Source organism: Electrophorus electricus, chromosome 1, assembly GCF_013358815.1.
Source record: "Electrophorus electricus isolate fEleEle1 chromosome 1, fEleEle1.pri, whole genome shotgun sequence".
Lineage (NCBI taxonomy): Eukaryota > Metazoa > Chordata > Actinopteri > Gymnotiformes > Gymnotidae > Electrophorus > Electrophorus electricus.
The window spans coordinates 29,505,155-29,520,216 of record NC_049535.1 but is presented as its reverse complement, the minus strand read 5'-3'; the positions used below and the strand labels follow the sequence as shown (position 1 = coordinate 29,520,216).

Below are 15,062 nucleotides of genomic sequence, written 5' to 3'. Positions count from 1 at the left end.
CCTGTGGATACAGTTGCTCAGTCATGAGTAAGAACATGTCTACAAGGGTGAGAGAAAAAAAATGCATGTTAGGGGGCTGGGGAAGACAAATGTCTAAAGGTCTTAGGGAGGGGAAACAGCCTTGGGGTAAATGTCCTCTTAGCCCCATTCGTGTCATGTTCTACCAACCTGTAAAGGAAAGGTGATTAGAAAGAAGAGAGACTGGTGAACCAGGCTGATGGCCTCAAAGTGCAACATTTTAGTGCTTGGATTTAGTGCTTGGATCTTAGTTGTATACACACTTAAGCTGGAGATTTTTCGGTTTTCGCCTCATATTTTGCTGCCATGTCTTTACCAAGATGGTAATGACCCATAACTAATATAATTTTTTTAGGTGAAATACTGCAGTTATTACAGATAGGTTGCATTTACACCAGCCTGCATGCTGTCTACCCATGGAAGATTTTTGACTGTGAAGTTATCACATTATAAATTACATGAGCACTGCAGGCCAATCAAGATAATATATAAACTGATAGAACTGGTGTTATGTGTTTAATGGAGAGTTTTCAATTAATGGGCTTTGAATGAACATGTTTTAATGCAAAACTGTTGGGTATATTAGTGTATGCCTTACCTTTAACAGGAACGCTGTCATAAGAACTTTGTAATATGTATACTCTATTATTAATAAGACATCTGAACATCAATATATGCACATCAGCCCTTATAAAAGTAGTTAGGCACACAACTGATACAAGAATATATGGTAGAGCAATATTATTAGATTGTTAGACTGTCTGGATTCCTTCACTTCACCAGAAAGTATTATATATTTGAGCCACTATATGAATTAACATATAGAAATAATGCAGGAAAAAATAGACTTTAAAATAAGTGGTTATCAGACCTTTGAAAGAAACTATAAATTGGTCTCTATGAGTTGTCCAGCTACAGGACAATTTCAAAACTTGCTTTCATTTATAAGATGCTAAAGATAGATATAGCTCAGCAAAGATAAACCTTCTATAGGAATCGTATGCATGAAATATTCCACAAAGCATTTAGGCCTTATCACAGTACAGAAATGGTACTGTTTAAGGTAATAAATTACTAAGGCTATAGCATGGTTACATCTCCTTCCTCATGCTGCTTGATCTCAATGCAGCATTTGAATTGGACTAGACTGATCTGAATACACAGTTTTCTGTTTTTCTTTCCTCATTATAAATTTTAGTTGTGGATGTATACGTCATCGATGCATCTACGGCAAGCCACCACCTTTGCTCCTCCTCTGTCGAGTACAGACGCCCGCCCCATGAGTACAGACACCTATCACCTAGTGTAGATGCCTATCCCCTGAGTACAGACACCTATCACCTAGTATAGATGCCTATCCCCCTGAGTACAGACACCTATCACCTAGTATAGATGCCTATCCCCCTGAGTACAGACACCTATCACCTAGTATAGATGCCTATCCCCCTGAGTATAGACACCTATCACCTAGTATAGATGCCTATCCCCCTGAGTATAGACACCTATCACCTAGTATAGATGCCTATCCCCCTGAGTATAGACACCTGTCCCCCAAGTATGGACATCTGTCTCCTGAGTACGGATGCCTGTCTCCCTTTTTTGTGTCATGACAACTTTCTTGTCAGTGTAGTATACCTTTGCATTATAAATGGATTTCATGTTATGGATCATTCTGAAGGAATTCTTGTATATGCTTTTGTTCATTTATTATTATTTCTGATCCTGTATTATTATTATTATTATTATTATTATTATACACTGTATGATATGTATGTATGATACTTTCTTACAGGTTTTATGCTTAGGTTTGTACAATGTGTCTCTGAAGCATCTGGTTAGGGCTTCCAAGACCTCATTCACCCACTCTGTTATCTCTTGCCCCTCCCTTGTCCTCGATTGAAATACCACAAGGCCATATGACAAACCTGGTGGACAGCTACAAATACCTAGGGCTTCACCAATCACATAGGAACCATGAGGCAGAAACAATAAAGAACAGCAACACCCAAGTACTTCCACGGGGTAATAGGTACTCGATCCAGATGAATGAGAATAATAAGATCAAAGCCATAAACATGTATCTGCCCATCATCAGATACCCAGCAGACACAATAAGCTGGTCAATAGAAGAGCTGGAAGCTGCTGACATCAAGACCATAAAAAAAATCTCTCGTAATGGCAGTAAACCAGGTGGAAATGTGAAGGAAAGGCCCATCCATGATGACACCCAAGCAATGGCCTCCAAGGAAGACTGAAGAAAGAGTGCCTTAAGCAGATAGGGTGCCATGGAAACAGAGTAGGTGCTATGGCAAGTTAATCTCTATGAAATGTACCACTGACAGACAGCAAATGTGTCTGATGTAAAACAATCCCACCAATGGCTGGAAAAGGCAGGAATGAAAGACAGAGGCACAGAGGCTCTATAGCAGTACAAGAACAAACACTAAGCAATAAGTCAGTTGAAGCAGCGGTATATCACACCGGACAATACCCAAGATACAAACTGTGCAAAAGAGCACCAAGTAGCAGGGTGCAAGATGCTACAGAGACAGCATACACTAAGAGACACAACCAAGTAGCAGGAATCTTATACAGGAAAATATGTAAGACATATGAGATGTATACCCCCAATTCAGAAGAGCCACAGAGAGTGGTGGAAAACAGCAAAGTTATAGTTCTGTAGGACCTTGAGATCCAGACAGATAACAAATTATGGTCCAGCATTATTAAAATGCTTTGCCATTGGAAATGACAAATCTTTCATTCTGATGGTCCGAAGGTGTTCAACAAACCAATCAGCAAGCCTTCTCTTTGTTTCTCCAACATAAAGATGATTTGCATCTCTTACAAGTAATACAGTAGACAACTCCCACAATGCATGAGGAGGGATGGGTGATGACAATTGATTATTTTGAGTATATATATATATATATATATATATATATATATAAATTGTCATCACCCATTCCTCCTAATGCATCGCACACACACACACACACACACGCATCAGTCGCAATCATAACTCACCATAACTCAGTGCTGAAAGTATTAACCATAACAACTTAGAGCAGGTCACCTTGATCTTCTGCTGGGTTTTGGAATTTTGGAACAACCATAAATCTTTGGTGTGCTGGAACTGGTTATATGCAAGTGCATTGTACGTGTCTCATTGGAAATAAATATAAATAAATGACAAATTGGTAAACCCTTAAACCAAACAATCTGTTTTCAGTTTAGAGATTATAGTTAGATGTCATTTTTAATGATTTTTTAAGTAAAACAGAAGTCAGATGTTTCCAATACTTTATAATTGCACCCTGTCATACTGTATATACGTTATAAAAAAAACAACATGTCCTTCACAGTAGCAAATTCTATATTTAAAGCATTTTATTGCATAACTGAAGAAAAGTTGAAGCTAATAAAACTGAAAGGTCTCACAACATTTCTAAAGATTTGGGTTTCCATCAATTAGGCATACAACCTACAACTACAAGAAACTCAGTATGATCAGTGGTCATTCAACAAAGATGAGTGTACATGAATGGCACAGAATCTTCAAACACACCACAAAGATCTAAGAATCTGCACACATTCATTGCACAAGATATCATGTTCTTGAGTCTATCATAAGAAAAACACTGAACAAGAGTGGTGTTCAATAGTTCTTTGGTAAATGTACTCAACATTATATTTAGAGACTACTGCCATACAAAACTTTGCAAACCACCAAACATCAAAACCTTAACCCAACTGTCAAGCATGATGGTGTGGTGCTGCTTTGCTGGTCCAGGGCTAGGATAGCTTACAATCCTTGAGAGAGGTTTGGTCATACTGCTTGACAGTAAAGAAGGAAATCAACAACAGAATGTCACAAATTGAAGAAATTCTTTATTTTAGATACAATTTTCATGATCTAAATCTGAGTCCCTATAAATAAACTGAAAATGTACCAAAATACTTACTTCTGTGTGAGACTAGTTAACAGCAACAGCAAGCCTTTATTTTATGCTATTGCCAATAATTAACATATTAACTAGCTTAGAGTTCATACTTTTTTCCTTCAGTGACCTTGACTGTAAAACCATTTGTTCAGTAATGCAATCGCAATGTAATGCTTGTTTAACTCATTGTCATTATGACAAATACTAATAAGATCACAATTAAGGTATGTTCGCGCAGAAACCCGAGAAATTCTAAAACGTTCTCAAACTTTTACAGGCAAACGGACCAGTACGCTCTGCTTGGAAAGAAAACTACAATTCCCAGGATTCTACAGTCTCCAGCATAAGCACGCTCGTCAGAATTGGCGGGTTGCAAAGACTGCGTGCACCTTTTGTCTGTCTACGGGGTCTATTTCCACCAAACATTGTGAAAAATCATTTTGCAGCACTTTTAACACGTTTTTAATTTAACACTCAGTTGGGTGTCGCAACGTTGTTTTATTAATCTAACGGTAAGTCGTATTCTATGCTCACTGCATTTTAACTAATATTAACTTACAGAGGGGTGTGCTAGCAACACCATATTCAAAAAATGTGATCACCTTTGAATGCATGGCAATAAACTGACGACACTAGTTGCATTATTTTCAAACGGCAAACAAATACCCATTGAGTAGTGAAAACAGTCTGCTGAGTCTGAAATTTTTCTTATTGGTTGATTTAGCAGTTCGTATCTAGTTATTTTTCAGCTCTGTTCCAGGTCAACATGGAGAACCAGGCGTGTAAGGTTTGCCAGCCAGCCATTAGCGATACATGTAGGCTGCTAGCCCTTAGTTAGCCAAGTTAGCTAGGATAGGTTAGTGTCGACGGAGCAGTTCATTGGTCCGTCTTGTGCCCGTAGCTAACAGGGGATTTCTAAACACAGCGAATTCCACATAGTAATTTGGAAACTAATTTGGATGCAGTTAATTTATGTGGACGGTTTCCATTAGTTACCATTTTTGTACAGTCTTAGGCTAGCCAGCCAGTGTAGCAGGGCAAGAGGTAACGTTAAAGAAGCTAGTGAGCAATGTAGTAAGCGCTGCTTGTTGGTTCAACCCACTCCACTTGCAAGAAATAAAAACGATTTCCCTTGCGTTCGTCAGCATGGCAACGGTACTGATTTTAGCACGGATGTACTATGCATTGATTCCTACTATGTGAATTCAGATTGAAGTAAAACTTGATTTGCTTATGTGTTCTACATGTAAGATATTGTTCCATGTACCGAGTCGAATATTCTAGTTACCGATGTGTTTGCGCTCACCCGCACCGGAAGCGAAAGTACTTGCTGGTAGAAAAGGTCAAGGAATCGGGTGTCTCGCATCGACACATCACCACTAGTTTACATTGCACATGTTTGAGTTTCAATTTTGTGATTTGAACTAATCTAGAAATTATAAAACCCTTCTCGTGTTGAGTTTAGAAGATGAAAAATTCACAAAAATATTAATTTTTATTTTGTCACGGGACGATGCTGATTATAAACGACTGCAAACAACAATGAATTTTAATTATTTTTCCAGTACATTTAGGCTTAGCGAATGAGCAGAGGTGTGTTGTTTTTGTTTTCTTTTTTGCCATGCTCATTCAGATTTGTGTAAGTGATGCACAAGTGTCAAATTTCTGTCCTGAAGCAACCTGCATGTGCTCAATTTTCAGAAAACCTTGTCACAAACCTTGTTGGTTTATGTGTTATTGACGAACAGGGCAATCAGGTATTAAAGGTCAGAATGCATGGCTGTTCCTGTTTTAGTAGATATTGCCAGCAGGTGTGCAGAGAGATGTGCATGTAGGAGATGAGCTGGTAGTGTGTGGACTGAGACTCCAATCTGAATTTACTGTACAAGGAGAAGGTTGCTTTTTGATGGTGCTGTATGGTCTTCAGAGGTACATGGTACTTAAATCTCACTAATTCACAGACTTGGACAAGAGATAAACAGTGTTTGTGTCTTCTTTAAAACATACACATTCTGTCCTTTTTCATGAGGTTAAAGCCAGGCACTAAATCTTCTAGGACGTTAAAGAAAGGAGTTTTGTTTCTAAAATTCATGTCATGCTCTCCAGGCAGCATCCTGTAATCAGTAACAAATGAGTGTTTTAGTGGTCTCACAAAGTTGATGAAGAAAAAGGTACAATGAGAGAAGGTGTTTGCTGCCAATTTGAATGGACAAATTAGCTATACCAGATACAACTACTGCTTGCTGTATGCTCTATTGTGACAATTGCTATTGAGTGATTATGCACTTCTGAATAGTCTCTGCACATCCTGCTAAAATTTGTCAGGCTATGTGAACACCCGTGATTGGACAGAACACTCACTCTGCTTTGCATTGTGCAGGCAAAGCACACAGTAAAACTTATGGCTGCTGAAATGAAATGCATTACTTGTATCATTTTAGTAAATCAACTGTAGCAGTTAACCAGTTCGTTATGTGAGAAATTGTGCAGTTGTGCTATGAGTGATTTAATCTTGTTTTTTGGTTTGTTTCTGTTCTCGGGTGCTTGTCTAATTTTGTCACTGAAATTCCACTGTGCTCAGCTGCTGTATTCTCTCTTGCAGGGGTGCTTCCTTTATAAATGGCTTATCTTACAGTCACTCCTAAATTCATTAATCCTAACTCTATCTGTAATCAGACTTCCCTATGTTCTTTTTTTGGTTTGATCATAGGCTTAGAATGTACTATGAGTGGTTTTGACCCTATGAAATGGCATGTAGGCTTTCAAGTGATTAAAACTGGTCTGTGTGAATGAGGCCTAAAGCACCCCATCCCCAAATCCTAAGTATGTAACCTACAATCAAGTTCTGGCCTGTAGCAAATGTTAGTGACCATAACCATTGTTTTGTTCATAATGGCTCTGGTGAGTGGGGAGTTACTGGCAGTTCACAAGTTTTAGTAGAGACTTTTCATCTGATGACCTTTATACCCGTCAAAGTGTTACTGCTTTGAAAACAGGTAGCGTAAGAGCTGATTGTAATCAGTGTTTTACTTTGTTGCTCAAACACCTTTCAAGCATTTTATGTGACAGTAGACAATAAAAACCCACAGACTAACCACACAAGTACTTTTCATCCAATACATGTCACCTTATAGCAATAAGCAAATTACAGCAGTGTCTTAGCACTACTATGATTGTTTTTTCTTTGCCATTTTTAATGAACTTTGTTAATAGTTGGAATTTAATCTGTTAACATTTAATAGTCTTTTTATGGCAGTAGTCATGTCATACTTACCTTCTAATAGTTTGAAAAGCTTTTCTATTTTGTAGGCTACAAGTATCACTACTTCAGTGTTTTTAATTCAGTGCTTTACACATGACATAATAATGCAGTTTCTCTGTATCATTCCAAGTAAACCATTTTACCGAAACTTGATTGGTTCAAAGGTTTATTGGTTAAAAGTTAAAAGCCCCACTAGCACAGTGGTTTGTACATTGTCTGCAATAACTGTGCCGGTGTTAGCAATTGGCTACTTTGTGCAATAATACAATTGATAGTATTTATAGTAATAATAATGCTGTGTAATCTTATCAATGATATTTTATGCTGCATTGTTATTCTTTCTCTGATATCACTTGATTCATGAACTGTGACCCTTCCCACCCCCTCCCCCTCCCCCTTATCCACACTTTTGCTCTGTTCAGCTCTTTTGACGTTGACAAGGAACCAGAAGGTTCCACAGACTCTGCCCTGACGAGTATGAGCCGGCCTGCAGGCACCACTAGTGATGCTCCCAGTGTCACCTCAGGTGTCTCACATCTTTCTACTATACTAACCTTCAATTCACTGTGTTGTCGTCTCTCTGTCTTGTGTTTTGGGGGTGGGTGGAGGAGATTTGGCTTCACGGTGGCAGTTTTACAAGTTGCTGGAATTGCATCTGTATTGGTAGATAATTGGTTACAGTTGTATATTATTGCTATTGATAGGATAATTGGTAGTTGGCCATTCTTTGGTGCTGATGTTTTTGCTTTAATTAGTTCAGCGGATGAGCAGCCACAGTTCTGGCTGTGGCCAGATTGTCACTGTCTGTGCCTCTGAAACATCACTTTACAGAGAGGACATGAATGCTCGCGGTGCATATGCTAAACCTATATTATACTGCTTTCCAGTTTCAGCAATAATTTTCATGCAGGTTTGTTGCTTAATTTGGAGCATCCAAAGTTTGAACGTTCAAACTCTTCCCACTTCTATCCTTGATTGGATGTTAGTGTGGGTATATTCTCTGTGTCCACATTGGGTTCATGGCTTCTGTTAGTTGTTCCTTTTTCCACCAATCCCCTCTCATCTGTGTCTTATCCCCATGATGCCATCTAGAGGAGGGGCTTTGTGGAGCAAGCTAATTTGGGACTAAAGAAGTTCATCACTGATCAGTGGTGATAAATTGGCAGATGATTTTGCAAAGTTAGCCACTATTGACTATTTGAAGCGAATTGATCACACATTCTCTGGCCAATGTAGACCTAAAATTCATGTTTAAATATTTGATCATCAGGGTCTTTGTAGAACTTAAGGGACATAGTCAATGTATGTGTGTGTTTTACAGAAAACTACAGCAATACAGTAACTAAATGATTTTTCTCTTAACATTCAAATTGGATTTATGATTGTCATTTATCAGCTCTCAAATGCAGAAAGAAAAACCATCATCCTGCCTACTTTTGTTTTTCCTTTGTGGAAATTTGGTTAATGTTTAGGATGTGCTGAATTTGTGTTTGTGAATTTGTGTGGTGTATAAGTGGGTTTATTTCATTTCTTTTTGGAGTGAATCCACAAGGGGAACTTTACAAGTGATGGCATGTTTCAAAACAGGCTCACTGCTTACCAGGTTGAGATTTTTTGTCATATGATGGATAGGAACATGAAGGGAATATCCCACCATGGATCATCTTTTGAGTAAAAATAGATGTAATGTTCTCATCGTTTGCTACTGGACATGTTTGATATATGGTTTATTTCCAAGTAATGCTGTAACTTCTGCTTTGAAGGCAATGCATGTTCAGACAGATTATATGCTCCATCATATAGAAAAGGAGTATTTAAGATGAGTTGATGTTTGGCAACGGGAAGTATCTAATAACAGGCATTGAAATCTTACAGCAATATGAATGAAATGAAAAGGTGTTTTGAGTACTAGTTTGTATACAGTGGTGATATCTGCCATTTCTGGAATGTGATTACCTATAAAGTCCAGATGATCATCTGCTGGGTAGCCTTTTAGGTACATGAGGACTAGAGATCTAGAGCCTGATGGCTTTGCTGTAATAGAAATGGAAAAAATAAGGCTACCTTAACCACACCATGCTTTTTCTGAGACCATTTAGTCTGATCTGCCTGATCAAATTATTCTGACTTTGAATTGGGTTGCTCAGAGTTGTGCCTGAATAGATTTAGGTGGATTTCACTACTTCAGTGCAGATTATCATTTATTTGTTGCTTTAATATTGCAAACTAGTGGGATGTGAAGAGAGGCTGTTGGGTCTTGAAGATTGTTTTATGTAAGGTCTACACACCTGAAATCGGACACCGCTTAAACTTTGGAATGAATAAACTGAAGGTTTTTTTTGGCTTGAAACCCATCAGAGATGTACCATCAGTATATGTTTGTTCTTTTCTTTCTACAGTACCAACCTATTTGTTGAAATAATCAAGAAAAATAACTTGTTTACCAGCTCTTCAAACATTTCTGCTCTCTAGTACCCCCACAGGCAGATGTCAAGCTGGCGACCACTGGTGGAAAGAAACAGACCAAGAAGAAGGTGGAGGAAGTGGTGGAGGAGGAGGAGGAGGAGTATGTGGTCGAGAAAGTTCTGGACCGGCGCGTAGTCAAGGGCAGGACTGAGTACCTCCTCAAATGGAAGGGTTTTTCAGAGTGAGTGCACTAGACACATGCAAGCGCAGGGGTCTTCTGCAGTTGTTGCTGTTTTCCTCTGACCTGGAACTGCATGTTACATTAATGTATCATTCAAATATCATAATAGCTTATATCCTAGATGCAGCCTTTGGTTAAAAATAAATAAATAATGTGGCTAGCAGTATGGCCTGAAAATTCCCAAGTTTAGTTTGAGAGAACTTTATATTTGCATAAGCATTCAAAGTCTTTAAGGGGTTTTGTTTTTCCCATTGCACAGCAAGGCTAAAGCCAGACTGAGACTATGCTGCTGTAGACGAACATTGCAGATTGTGCAATTTTTCTTTGGCTATTCATCGACCAATGTCATGCTCGATGGCAACCGATTTAGAGCCTCTGTGACCAAAGACAGCCTTGCTCCTAAATTTGTCTCCAAAAATCTCACAGTGTAACTACTGCTAGGGTGAACATCTGAATACAACCAATAGGCAGTAGCCACACACCCCCCCCACATGTCAACTACAAATGAATGGTTATATAGCCAAACTAAAACAAAGTATGAGGACCTCAAAGCCATTTTGTTCATTGTGGCTCTGGAGAGAGTGCATTTTTGATGTCTCATTTTGGCAAAATTAAATGGCATATGGACACAAAACAGAATATAATTTTCTATTATTCTGGGTTTATTGCCAGAAAATCTTTATTGTATAGTTTGACTTTCAGCACATGTGAGATCACACACTCACTCATGGAATTTGGTCAAGATTTCACCTGCAGCATCTTGTACAGTATGACCTGCTGCAAATGTAGAAGACTGGTAGAATCGCAGTGTAAAGCCATCTTAAGAGTTCTCTGGTCACTGAATTTGGTGCAGTTGATTTAGGCCAGCACTAAATCATCATTTCTTTTATTTATGTGCAGAAACAGCATTCATAGCATTCATTGAACTTTTAAAACTGGAAAGGTTTTAAAAGTAATGAGTGGTCTTAGTGTTTTACAACCTGTGAATTGGTTCTCTTGCTTGTATGGCGATTTTTATTTTATTTTTATTTATTTATTTTTTATTTTTTTTTTAAATCCTCAACAAAGTGCCGAGGTATTTATCAGACCACAGTGATCAATAGAAAAAACAACACTAAGCTCTCTAGCACAGACTCGAATTTATGGAATCCCATCCTGGTATTCATGACCCCTGCAACCCATGTTAGTTTCTATTTAAAGATTGTTATTCCTGCAGTGTGTTTTAACAACTGACTCTAGAGAGACAGTTTTATGACCGTTTGAATATCCTCATCAGCGAAGACAACACTTGGGAACCTGAAGACAACCTTGACTGTCCAGACCTGATAGCAGAGTTCTTACAGTCTCAAAAGAAGGCCAGCGAGGGAGAGAGAAAGGAGGTGGGCACCAAGAGGAAAGTGGGTGAGTCGGACAACGAAGCGGGCAGTGAAGAAAGCCGGCCTAAGAAGAGGAAAGACGAGGTGAGATTCTGTGCCCTTGCTTTGTGGACATGCCTACTGAGTTTAGCCCTGGACTCAATTTCACAAAAATATTAAGGGGGGGAAAAAAAAGAATTTAACAGAGAAATGAATCTGATTTTTACTGAGAAATCAGTTGTCAACTGAAGGTGTATCAGATGAGAACCACTTTCATTTCTGAGAATAGCGACACTTCAGCTGCAGTTAACGTACCTACTCAGAGACTCAAAATGGCAGCCCACATTTGAACTGCAGCCTGAAGGTTGGAACGTGTTCTTAATCTGGATTTCCTGCAGCAAGAAAAACCCAGGGGTTTTGCGCGGGGATTGGACCCTGAGCGCATTATTGGAGCCACAGATTCCAGTGGAGAACTGATGTTCCTCATGAAGTGGTAAGTGGAGATATTTAGTTCTGCCCAAACAACAACTCCTGCCTCCAAGTCAATCAGGTATGAGGCTGTGGGGAAGACCATCTTGGCCTGTTTCTGACGACCCTCAGCCAGGGCACAGTTTTGTTTCTGTTCCAGCTCTGAAAAAACCTAAGCAGTGTAATATCCATATAGAATAGCCCACAGAAGGCAAAACCAAAGAAGAAAACAACAAAAACCCACTAGCATGATTGTTAAAGCCCAAATGCACATCAGTCGGTGTGTTCCTTTCGAATACACACATGCACTGTAAAATCTACATTCTTGACTCTGCTCTCCTTTGGATCCTATGATTTATGTACCATGTGCACAAGCCTTTTTCTAGACTAGTACTTGGAAGCATAGCAAATGTGCCTACGCATAGCCTGCCTCTGCATGCACATATGCTGAGGTGGTGCAGCCCCACCTGCAGTGTTTAGCGTGGACAGGTGGAAAGTTTTTTTGAGGTAGTGTGGTAAATATATGGCTCTGGAATCCGTCAAGGGTTCCTGTGTTGTGAAAGACAGTTGTGATTTTCTTTCATGTCACAGAGAACTATATATTTTGTGTGCAGTTGGATCTGTCTGTGGAGCTCTTGTAGATGACTAATCACACTGGCTGGAACCTACACCAGGGATGGGCATATCTAGCCCTGCAAAGCCACAGCATGGCAGTTTCTTTTCTATGTAACAGCTAAAACCATGAAAGGCCTAATATAATAGAGACATGACTGGTGTTATCCATTCCTGGTTTATACTTTAGTGAGTAAAAGATAGGTAGGGATTCTTGTAAATGCAAGATTTTTCACTGTCGTCTTGGAAAAGGATCTGGATGTCTTTTTTCCCTTTCACATTTTAGTGTGTAAATGAAAGCATTTCTTTCTGACATATAGTTGACTCATAAGTCTATATAGCAAGGTTGGCCTCACTTTGAGCTTTACTGTATGTGTAATGTTGCTCTGCAGGAAGAATTCAGACGAGGCAGATCTTGTGCCAGCAAAGGAAGCCAATGTGAAGTGCCCACAGGTTGTCATTTCCTTTTACGAGGAACGGCTCACATGGCACTCTTACCCCACGGAGGAAGAGGAGAAGAAAGATGACAAGAACTAACCAACGGACAGGTGGTGTTGTCAGTGGGTGGCTAAGAAACATTGGGTGATGTTAGGAGGAGAGGAACAAGGATGGGGCAGCAGAAAGCTTTTTGCTGTTTTTAACTCTTGCCATAAACCATGGACACTCGATATTGTGTAGAACTCACAAGAATGCAGAATTGGAGGTCATCTGGAGAACATTGAGTTGGAAAGTCCTTAAGGGAACAAAGTGGATGTTTTTCTCTATACTAACCACAGAATCCCTTCTCCATTTAATATCTCCTCCTTTCATTAGCTTTTTTTTTTTGAGGGTATGGGAAAAGTAGTCTACCAAGCTGCTAGATCACTCGAGATCAGTGCTGGCAGCTTCCTAGTGGGTTGTCTTGCAGGTTTGTTTTGGGTTATAAGTTTTACCTTAATATTTTACATGTTTGCTGTAAGAATGTAAGGGCCATGATTCCTTAATGTCCATACGTACAAAAAAGTGATATATGTATATATGTTTTTGTTTTTGTTTTTTCTTTCTATACAATGTTGTCTTGTATATGTAAGTTTTTATTGATCTTTTAAATATGGGCTCCCACTAAGTACTGCAGTAAGTATGCAGTGTTTATTCCATGCTCCAAGGATTCCAGTCCTAGCTCCTTGCAACCGAGGACATGGTCTCATTAGCAGCAGCAGCCACCAGTGCTCTATGTGGTAGGTCCAGAATGTTCTATAGTGTGGCTGTGGTTGATGCAGTAAATGCAATAGGAAGGAAGGGTTTTGTGTTATGAGACAGCGATGCAGGAGTCATCACTCAAAGCGTGCAAAGCTCTGACATGGCACCCCATGACATCACAGATGCAATACTGAAGTTTGCTGCTGTTAGGGTTCTGTTTGAGAAACAGCAGTTGTTTATTTGCTGTACTGTTTTACCTCTTGTGTTACTCAGTAAATAATGGGTTTTCCTCTGTATTTGCCTAATCTCTTTGTTTAAATAGATTTATCAGTGATTTTAGATTTAAAGTAAGGGAAGGAACATTCTAAGAATTCCTATTTTGGAGGCACTGCATGAAATTGCAATGCTGTTTAAAACCTTCAGCAGTACTTAAATGTTTCACAGTTAATCCTGACTGGGACTTTATCATGTCAGCTGCATTTCATAGAAGCCAGATCACACACAAGGTATTCAACCATGACATTTTGAGGTAATGCCTCAGATTTATTGCCCCCCCCCCCCCCCCCCAAAAAAAAAATCAGTTTAAAAATGTGTTACAATTCAGCTTTGAAAACTACTTTTCCCCAAAACCCTGTCAGTGTGATTTATGTTTAAAGGTCAGCAAGGAGATTTTTACCTGGCCATTTTACTTGGAGAAAACTATCCAGTGGGTAGTTTCACATCAAACCAGTGTTGTATCAAAACGCTGCATTTCACTTGGAGAAAACGATTTTGTTGTCCTTAGTAACTGAACAGAGTCCATCACCTAAAAAGTATTTTCAGAAAAGTTCTGATTAACTGCTTCAAGGCGTATCTGTAAAATGGCACAAGTCTAAACGTATAAAGCACTACTTCTGAAAAACTTTCCCCCGTCAAACCTGGATATTGCCATTGGAGCAACTTTTTTTAAAAATGCTGGACTACCACTTAAACCCTAGTTTTTTTTAGTTGATTCAGTTGGTTTTTGGTTTAGTGACTCGATCTCCCATTCAATACTTATTGTGTTTTTAGTGGTGCTATTTTCTTTGACTGATTTTAAGGGGGAATTTTGCTTTCCTTCAGTCGACGTTTTATGTTACGGTTATTGTAATCTTTCCTGCGCTTTCTATGTGAAACCTGTCATTTTTCGTTTTTGAAAGTATCATCTTTTAAAAAATAAATAAATCCTGTTTTTTATTAAGTGTTGCTTGTTTTAATGAACATTCCATTTGCAACTACTTTTACTCAGCCTGATTTGATGATTTGACATTAATTCTTGAAATATGCAGAAAGCATTTATGAAGAGTCAATGGAGAGAGAGAGAGAGAGAGAGAGAGACAATAAATATTTTTAATTTTTAAACAATCCCAGCTTGGCAGGAGCGCATGTAAACAAAATTACATTTAAAAACAATTGAACAAGTGCATATGCAAAACAATTTCAAAGACTAAGTAGAAAATAGTTAATACTACAAATTTTTATAAGAAATATTTCCCTAATAATAAATTGACAAACATGACATTTACAAAATAAAGCTTTATCCTTATTCCCTGGTGCTA

General features: G+C 38.7%; 1 protein-coding gene across 1 annotated transcript; it reads left to right on the top strand.

The window, feature by feature from the left end:
• The first annotated feature begins 4,292 nt into the window (after positions 1–4,292).
• On the top strand, positions 4,293–14,058 carry cbx1a (chromobox homolog 1a (HP1 beta homolog Drosophila)). Its single transcript, XM_026998010.2, has 6 exons — positions 4,293–4,474; positions 7,647–7,750; positions 9,697–9,871; positions 11,148–11,331; positions 11,625–11,719; positions 12,699–14,058. The coding sequence occupies exons 2-6, from the start codon at positions 7,702–7,704 to the stop codon at positions 12,841–12,843; spliced, it is 648 nt and encodes a 215-aa protein (XP_026853811.1). The 5' UTR covers positions 4,293–4,474; positions 7,647–7,701; the 3' UTR covers positions 12,844–14,058.
• The last annotated feature ends 1,004 nt before the right edge of the window (positions 14,059–15,062 follow it).